Source organism: Myotis davidii, unplaced genomic scaffold (assembly GCF_000327345.1).
Source record: "Myotis davidii unplaced genomic scaffold, ASM32734v1 scaffold79, whole genome shotgun sequence".
NCBI classification, from domain to species: Eukaryota; Metazoa; Chordata; class Mammalia; order Chiroptera; family Vespertilionidae; genus Myotis; species Myotis davidii.
In genome coordinates this window covers 2767549-2776475 of record NW_006294339.1, presented here as the reverse complement: position 1 = coordinate 2776475, position 8927 = coordinate 2767549, and the positions used below count along the sequence as shown (strand labels likewise).

Below are 8927 nucleotides of genomic sequence, written 5' to 3'. Positions count from 1 at the left end.
CAGGAAAACAAACCATTGTGGGATGGGCCACACCCTCAGGCTCCCTTTCAGCACGAGATTCCTTGGTTGCTGTTACACAGACCTTCCAGGCTGTAGACTAAGAAGCAAGGTGGTATCCTAGAGGAGGCAGAGCGGGGAGCACTGGGAAGGGCAGGGCCCTCCGGTTCAGGCAAGCCCAAGAATAGGCCCCAAAGTGGGTCGGTTGGGTGAGACCCCCCCAACCCTTCCTATCTATACCCCTCCTGTTCCCCAGTACGGTGAGCTGCTCATGCTGGCTTCAGGCACCGGCCTGGCCCCCATGGTGCCCCTCCTGCACAGCATCACGGACAATGCGGAGGATGAGACCTTTGTCACCCTGGTCGGCTGCTTCAAGACCTTTGAGGGCATCTACCTGAAAACCTTCCTGCAAGAGCAGGCGCGCTTCTGGAACGTCCGCACCTTCTTTGTTCTCAGCCAGGTAAGCACGGGGCGGCGACTTCCTTTCCCAGTTGAGACTGCCCCTGTCCCAAGGCTGCTGTGGTTCTACGCCCAGGCTGCAAAGATCCAGCCCCTGGTGGAGTCCCCACCATGTGCCTGGCAGGGAGGCAGGTGTCCTGTTCATTATGCAGATGAGGAAACCTGCTCAGGATGGTGGAGGTGCCAGCCCGAGAGGTGCTGCTCAGTGGGGTACAGCCAGGATTTGAGCCTGGGACTCTCTGATCCAGAGCTCCAGCCCTCACCCATCATGCTTTGCTGCCTGTTGTGTGCCTACCACATCACTTTGCCCCTGCCTGCGAGGAAAGCTGCTTTCCAACTCTCCTGGCTGCAGACACTCTAGCTCAGTGGTTCTCAACCTTCTGGCCCTTTAAATACAGTTCCTCATGGTGTGACCCAACCATAAAATTATTTTCGCTGCTACTTCATAACTAATGTTGCTACTGTTATGAATCATAATGTAAGTATCTGATATGCAGGATGGTCTTAGGCGACTCCTGTGAAAGGGTCGTTTGACCGCCAAAGGGGTCGCGACCCACAGGTTGAGAACCGCTGCTCTAGCTGGAAGCGATTCTGCCTCCTGACCCCCCTGCCTCTGGCTCCCCATCCCCTCATTCACTCAGGCCTTCCCGGCTCCTCCCCTGCGAGCCCTAATAGCATGGGGGCCCATCATGCCCCTTACCTCAAGCCCAGCCCTTAGCTCTCTCTGTCCACCTGTCTTCCCCTGTCAGTAGCTTTATTTCTCTTTCCTGCAGCCTCTGTTGCTCAGGGTCAGCCTCATTGCCCTGTACTTTGGACCACCCTTCTCATCAGCTTCCTCTTTGAGTCAGCTTTAGAGTGTCCCTAAAGACGTCTGTGATCCTCGACATGTGGCCGGGTGGGCGTGTCAGGAAACTGGGTTTCCCTTCCCAACACCAGAGGTCCGGGGCTCCCCAAGGGCCGGGGTCTGCTGGCCTGTCCATGGGACAGAGTTGTCGAGAGGGTTGTGCTTGGTGAGCGTGAGCAGCAGCAGCAGTGCCCAGGCAGGGGAACGAAGCAGAAGGCTGATGCAGCCGAGAGCGGGGTGAGGGAAAGGCCACTGCTGCCTGGCAGCACCCTCCCCCCTGCCCGAGGGCCTGGTCAGGGAGGGTGGCAGATGGGGCAGGAAGCTGGCACCTGGCAGAATCGCCCCGGCTTCCTTTTTCCAAACCACATGCCAGGTGCCAATGAGGATGACCTGCTCTCTTCCATCCAGGCATCACCTGTTTATGGGAGACAGCCACAGGCATGGCCGACAATGGCTTCCCCTCCTTGCGCACGTTCTCTCTGCCTGGCCCTGTTCTAAGCATTTTATGTGTGTTAACTCATGTAAACCCTCACCACAATCTTAGGAGTTCTGTGCTGCCATCATGCCCATTGTACACATGTGAAAACTGAGGCTCAGGAGATTTAAGAACCTTGCCCTAGGTAACAGCAAGTTGGTGGGAATCTGGATGTGAACCCTGGCGGTCCTACTCCAGAGGCCCTGCCCTTACTGCTCATCAGTATGAGACAGCACAGGGATGGGTGCTGCTGAGGGTGTTCAGGATGCTGCAGCAAGCAGGGAGGGGTTCACAGAGGAGGTGGCACCCGAACCTGGTCTTGTGAGTAGAGTTCAAGTTCACCAGCAATAGAGGGCCTTCAGCTCTGGGCTGGGGCTTGGATGATGCCAGGGGCCTGGGATGGGTCAGGCGAGTAGGCTGGCCATCAGTGGCAGGGACCATGGAGTGACAGGCATCTCCTGTTCGTCCGCACTCCCTCCACTCAGGATTCTCCCTCTCCTGCCTGGTTGCAGCGACAGCTTGAATCTTCCAGTGTCTCCCTGCCCCAGACACCCCCTGTTGATTTGTCCTTCATCCTGCAGCTGGGAGGGCAACTCTGACACACCTCCGCCCTGCTTCCCGCCCTTCCCTGGCTCCCCACTGCTCTCAGCCCACATGGCTGTGCCAGTCCTCTGCCTCCTCGTCTGCAGGCACGCCCTCCCTGCGTGCTGCGTTCTGGTGGCGCCGGTCTGCTGAGCTTGCAGGTGCTGTCCGCTCCTCTGGCTGCTGGGCCTGTGCTCACCACCGTTCCCTTTGCCAGGAGTACTCCTCCCTGCTTCTTCACCCAACACCTACTCATCCCTCATCTCCGCTGAGGTAACGCCATTCGGGAAGCGCTGCCTGAGCCCAGGCTGGGTGGGTGTTTGTACTGTCGCTGCCTGGGCTCTCCTTGGCAGCAGCACATTGTTTCCCGTCCCCTCCCCACCTGAGCAGTAACCAGACCCTATGCATCTCTGGGGTGCAACTGAGGAGGCTGAGCGAGCCTCACTGGCCTGAGGGAATCGGGCAGTGGGAAGGAGAGGGGAGGCCAGTGTTCCTGCCCTCAAGGGCCCATAGCAGGGTCCTCAAACCTTTCAAACAGGAGGCCAGTTCACTGTCCCTCAGACCGTTGGAGGGCCGGACTATAGTTTAAAAAAAAACTATGAACAAATTGCTATGCACACTGCACATATCTTATTTTGAGGTAAAAAACCAAAACGGGAACAAATATAATATTTGTATTTGCATGTGGCCCGCGGGCCGTAGTTTGAGGACCCCTGGCCCAGAGGGTGTGTGGGAGTTTGGAGGGAGCCAGGAAGATCCAGGCCCTCCGAGGACCCATCAGCACAACAGTGCTGTCCTCAGAGGCCCCCAGGGTCAGAGGAGCTCTGTGAGGTGGGCGCCCAGGCTCTGGACTGCACCTGAGATTAGAGCACTGATGGCGAACCTATGACACGCATGTCAGAGGTGACACGCGAACTCATTTTTTTGGTTGATTTTTCTTTGTTAAATGGCATTTAAATATATAAAATAAATATCAAAAATATAAGTCTTTGTTTTACCATGGTTGCAAAGATCAAAAAAGTTCTATATGTGAACCGGCACCAGAGTTAAGTTAGGGTTTTTCAAAATGCTGACACGCCGAGCTCAAAAGGTTCGCCATCACTGGATTAGAGGCTGCCCTCTCGGAGCCTCTACCAGGTTTCCTATCACCCCGCTCTCCCCACACTGGCTCAGAGAGGTCACTGTCACGCGGCCAGGAGTGGCAGCAAAGTCAGATTCCAACCCAACCCGAACCCCTCTCTCCTTCCTGCCTCTGCTTCAGAGGTCTGAATAGTCCCGTTCTGTTGGTTTTTGTTTGTTTGCTTTGGGTACTGGCTACATGAGTTCTTCGTTAAAGTTCTTCAAACTATATGTACTTAATGATTCCTACAATTTGTATTCGTATGTTATGCTCCAAGTTGGCCGGCAGCAGAGCTTTCCTTTAGTGGCCCTGAGGCCGAACGCCACAGCCAAGCCAGACGCACAGAAAGAGCCGGCCCTGGTCCCTCGGCTCTGTGCAGCCCGAGCCACCTCCACCTTTCCCTGAGAGAAAGAGACCCGCTCTTGGTCCCAGCACGGCTGCTGGGAGCTCTGATCTGCCTGGGCAGCAGTAGGCCAGGAACCTTGCCTGTCAGAGCAGCTGCCCTGTCCCCAGGCCTAGCACAGTGCTAGGCACAGAGTGACCACCCAGTAAATACTGGTAAACCAACAAGTTAACTGACACCTTAAACCAGGGGTCCTCAAACTTTTTAAACAGGGGCCAATTTACTGTCCCTCAGATCATTGGAGGGCTGGACTATAGTTTTAAAAAAAAACTATGAACAAATTCCTATGCACACTGCACATATCTTATTTTGAAGTAAAAAAACAGAACGGGAACAAATACAATATTTGTATTTGCATGTGGCCCGCGGGCCGTAGTTTGAGGACCCCTGCCTTAAACAGATGAACGCCAGTTATGCTCCCAGGGTGATGATGTGGACAGCCTTGGGGAGATGCTGGGAGACCCACCGTAATGGGGAGAAAACACCCCCCCCCCACGGTGACCTGTACAGTGGCCCCCAAGAGGCAGTGAGGAACAAAGGACCTGAGTTCTCCTGCCTCTGCTCCTACCGCATTGTGTGCCCCCAGAATGTCCCTCCTCCCTGTGCTCCCCTGTGGTCAGAGGGTAACTACCTACCTACAGGCTGGCGGTGGGGTGCTGTGTCCAGCGTGAGCAAGCGCCTGACTTGCGGTAGGGCTAGGGGAAGGTTGCCTTCCCATCCCCTCTGCCTCAGTTTCCTCATTTGGCCAGGATAGCTGTGTGTGAACTCGGAGGACCCCCGTCGTCACCCCCACCGTTTCTCATCCCAGGAGAACTCCCCGGAGCAGCTTCCTTGGAGTTACCGGGAGAAGACCCGCTTTGGCCGCCTGGGCCAGGACCTGATTGACGAGCTGGTTGGCTCCTGCCGGAGGAAGCCGTTTGCGTTGGTCTGTGGCTCGGCCGAGTTTACCGAGGACATGGCCAAGGGCCTGCTGCGTGCGGGCCTGGCCGAGGACTCCTACTTCCTCTTCTAGGCCTGGCCTCCCTGAAGCCCAGGCCAGGGGCCGGCCAGTGAGACCCCGGGAGGAGCACAGACTGGGACCAGAAAACGCAGCAGAAGACCACAGCTGACTCGCCCCGTGATGGCGGCGGCTGGCTGTACCTCCACGCACCTGTTTCTCATCTGCTACCTCCCTCAGCAGGCATCCTGCAGTGGGGAGTGGTGGTGGGGGCGGTGGAGGTGGCAGGAGCCTGGGGAGGAGGAACCAGCTGGGAGTCAGGAAGGACTTCCTGGAGTCCTGGTCCAAGCTGAGCCCCAGGAGGAGGAGGGGTTGGTAGGAGAAGGGGCCAGAAGAGCCCCCCCGGTTCCTTAGGTTAGGGGCTTGTGCCGTTAGACCATGCCCTGTGCTTCCCCCGGGTGGCCTCAGGGCTGGCTCAGTGACTGTCCGTTAAGCACAGGGAATGACCACGGGCACTGAGAGCTCTTTGGAGGAGGAACTTACCTTCTGTACCTCCAGTGCCAGGAGCCTGACACAAGGAAGGTTTTGGGTTCTGTGACCTGACCCCATTCCCCGAGTGAGGGGGGGCTTTGCGTTACCTTTGTTTTGTATTGGCCCTGGGCCTTTCCTGCTGCGAGGGCTTCGCTCAGTCCCCCTTCCCTAGAGCCCAGCCCTGAGTCCTTTTTCCAGGAAAAGAGCCACAGACACAAATGCCCCTCCTCCTGCAGGCAGCCAGCTCAGCCCTCCCTTCAGCTCTGGTGCCCTGGCGACGGTTGCTATGGAGATCTAAAGATAGAGCAGGAGTCAGGAGACCTGGGTCCTTCTCCCTGCTCTGCCCACTGAGTGGATGCTGATTCTGATCCACCCACCCCTCCCGTCCACCCCCGCCCCCTCCATCCTGGTGGGGCGTGCCCTCCCCGGGGAAGCGGGCGCCCCTGGGCAGCGCACTGCAGTTAATGAATTCTGCCTTTCGCAGCCGGGCTCCACTGCGCTGCACCAGCTCAGGCTGGCTACAGGCCGCCCCAGAACCAGAACGTTAAGTCACGGCACCGCAGGAAGAGAGAACCATAGAATCATCTAGTCAGAACTTTACAGGCAGAATCCCAGCCCTCCTCATGCCAGAGGTTAAAGTTCAGGACTCCACAGAGCATCTAGTCGCCAGGCTCATTGTGTCGATGGGGAAACTGAGGACCAATGAGGCTGAGTGACCAGAGCAAGGAAAACCGTTCACGGCGGGGCCAACACCAGAAGCCAGGTCTCCAAATGGCAGCCTGTGCTCAGTGGTTTTCAAACTGGGCTCCGCGGGACACAGGGGATCCTGGTGTGGCAGCAGTGACGGGATGGCCAGACGGGGTCTCCAGGCCCCCCTTCAGCCAGAGCAGCCTTATTTTTATTCAATTTATGTTTTGGGGCTGGGATTAATTTTCACTTGTGAAAAAAGGGCTTCCTTGCACCAACCACCCCAAAAGTTGCAACAAATCTGTGTGCTGTGACAAGTTCAGTAAATAATCATGACAAGCAGTTGGGGATGTTGCCAAGGGTTTCAAAGGCACAATTCCGTGGTCAGATGTGTGGGGGATACCGACTGTGCCCTTCACCGAGAATCCCATGCCCACGAGGACAGTAAAGGCTCTGAGAGTCCAGTGGTGAAGAAGCGTTTTCCCTGTGTTGAACCCAGAGTTCCCCACGGTGTTTCCCTGTGGACCGTTGCTACCCACTAGAGTCTGCGCCTGGCGCTCCGTGGGACATGCGCTGGGAGATGCCAGGCTGTCGCAGCCCGCCTTTGAGCTCAGTGCAGTGTGCAGGGAGGCTGCGCCGAGTCAGAGGCCCAGCAGGAACTGTGACCTCCCTGGGCCTCGCCTGTGACTTGGACAAGACATGTTTCCTCTCTCGGGGCCTCGGAAATCTGGGCGTCTTCCCCATGCTTTCCTCTCTCTCAGCACCTCTCACGCTCTCCTCACAGGGACTCCTGGGGTCCGATTATGGGCCAGGCTCCGTTGTGGGCACCGAGGGAGCAACAGGGAAAGGCAGGTGAGTTCTGGGAGCTCCTCCCGGAGCTTACAGCCCAAAAGGGGAGCAGGCGAACCTGTCAAGCCAGGGCACGTGTGTTCTGGGCGAGGACGCACGGAGTGCTGCTAGAGTGGACGGCGAGGGAGGGCCAGGGACCCTCTGTGCTGGGTGAGGAGCTCCAAGGGTAATACCCTCATTCATAAGGCTGATGCGGGTCCCCACTTGAGGGGTGGGGAGTCTGGGGCGGTTCTTGTGTGTCTTTGTCTCCTTTAGATACTTGACGCGTAGATATCACAGGCCACCCATCATACCCAGAAGCCCCTCTCGTCCTATGTCACCCCCCTCTCCCCTTCACTCCACATGGGTCTGTGCAGCCTGGATACGGGTGGGGTCTCTCATCAGGGGACAGTGGTAGGGCCCCAGCCATGCCCTTGGTGCCAAGACGCCAACAGCTGATGTTGCCCGGAAACGCGAGCTCATGCTGGGTGCTGGGCCTCGAAGGGTGCTAGTGAGCCCAGGACGAGGACTGGTTGTGAGATGTGGGGATGCACCTCTTTGAATCGGGCAAGGTTCCCGTCCGCTGGCCACTGCTGCTGTCCCTCCTGACGATGCCCCCGCCGCATGTCGTGGGAGGTGTGCTATCTGGGTGATGGCAGCAAAAGGGCAACGGCCTCAGTCCAGCCTTCACCGTGCTGTGCGGCACCGCTCAAGCGACCCCTTGTTGGCCTCCCGGCCTCCACCCCCCGCCCCCCGCCCGCGCCCCCGCTGCCCTACCTCTCACACTGCAGCCAGACCAATCTTTTTGACTGTGGTGAGAACACTTAACATGAGATCAGCCCTCGACACACACTTCTACGTGCACAGTGCATTGTTGTTGACGGCACAGACCCTCAGCGCTCATCCAGCGCCCTTTTCCTAACACGCATCTGAGCCCATCACGCCCTTGCTTAAGATCCTCCAGCAGCTGCCTGCCACCCTCAGGATACAGCCTCTCAGCTGTCCACCTCTCCAGACTTCCTTCATACTGACCCCTGGCCCCCTGGCCCCCAGCTCGTGTGTCCCAACTTGCTCTCTTGCATCAGCCATTCCCTTCCCATCGGCTGCTTCCCCTGCCTGGGCCATCCTGCCGTCCTCCTGTCGCCACGCGCCTCGGCCTTGTCTTCTAAGGGCTCAACTCAGGGTCACTTCCTCTCGGAAGCCTTTCCTGCCTCTGCCGCTCCAGGCCAGGCTAGTGAGCGGGCTCATGTGTTCTGTGTTGCACGTCTCAGACTCTTGTTCTCCTGCGAGCACACCGAGGGTCCCCTACCGAGGCCTGTTTGGTGTGTTCCCAGTGTGGGGGGTGCTCCGTGCATCCTGAATGTCTCCTGCCTGAATAATAAACAGCTAATACTCGTGGAGTACTTGACAGGTTGCAGAACGTGCTTACAGCTACATTGAAGCATGTAATTGTTGCCAAAATGCATTTTAGTGCCCATTTTACCAATGAGGAAACTGAGCTTATGCGACAGCAAGCCATGCTGCAAGGCCAGGGAGAGGTGCACGCATTCCAGCATGCTGTAATTGTTACACTGATCATACGTGACACATGCGTGCACCAGGAGATGTGTGTAAAGATGGTCATTGCCACATGTTTGAAATAGCGAAGAGTAAAAAGTGCCTGTTTGTGTGTCAGTAGGAGAAGGCAGAAACGAGCCGAACTGTTCTCTGGAGACCTGCACCGGAACGCCGCACAGCAGGCACCGAGAAGGACCAGGCCTGCACGTGCCAACACAGACTAAATCCTGAGACGGAATAACTGAGTACAAAGGGAAAGGCACAGTGAGATAACCATAGTCAGGAAGTCTAAACACAGAATGGCGCCGAGTACTCGGGGAGGAGACCCACCCACTTCAAGGAGAGGTGACCTCTAGGGACAGGGAAGGGGCTGGGCGTGGAGGGCTCTTACCTGGTCACTGAGCTATAAGAACAGGTGAAGTGAATATGGCCGGACGGGAACCCTGGTGAAGCTGGGTGACGGGTTCACTGGTTCTGCTTTATTATGCTCTACCGTTTTTTCTGTTT

At 57.1% G+C, this 8927-nt stretch overlaps 1 protein-coding gene across 3 annotated transcripts in view; it reads left to right on the top strand.

Moving 5' to 3' along the window:
• The window catches only part of LOC102771355 (NADH-cytochrome b5 reductase-like), a 25308-nt gene extending 17041 nt beyond the window's left edge, over positions 1-8267 (top strand). For 2 of the 3 annotated variants that reach the window (XM_006768353.2, XM_006768352.2), the window contains 2 exons: positions 254-457; positions 4689-8267. In XM_006768353.2, coding sequence (XP_006768416.1) covers positions 254-457; positions 4689-4892 — 408 coding nt within the window. In that variant the 3' untranslated portion in view covers positions 4893-8267. Of the gene's footprint in view, positions 1-253; positions 458-1229; positions 1469-4688 lie in introns of those variants that run through there. The other variant, XM_015566963.1, reaches the window with a different exon arrangement.
• Positions 8268-8927: the final 660 nt, after the last annotated feature.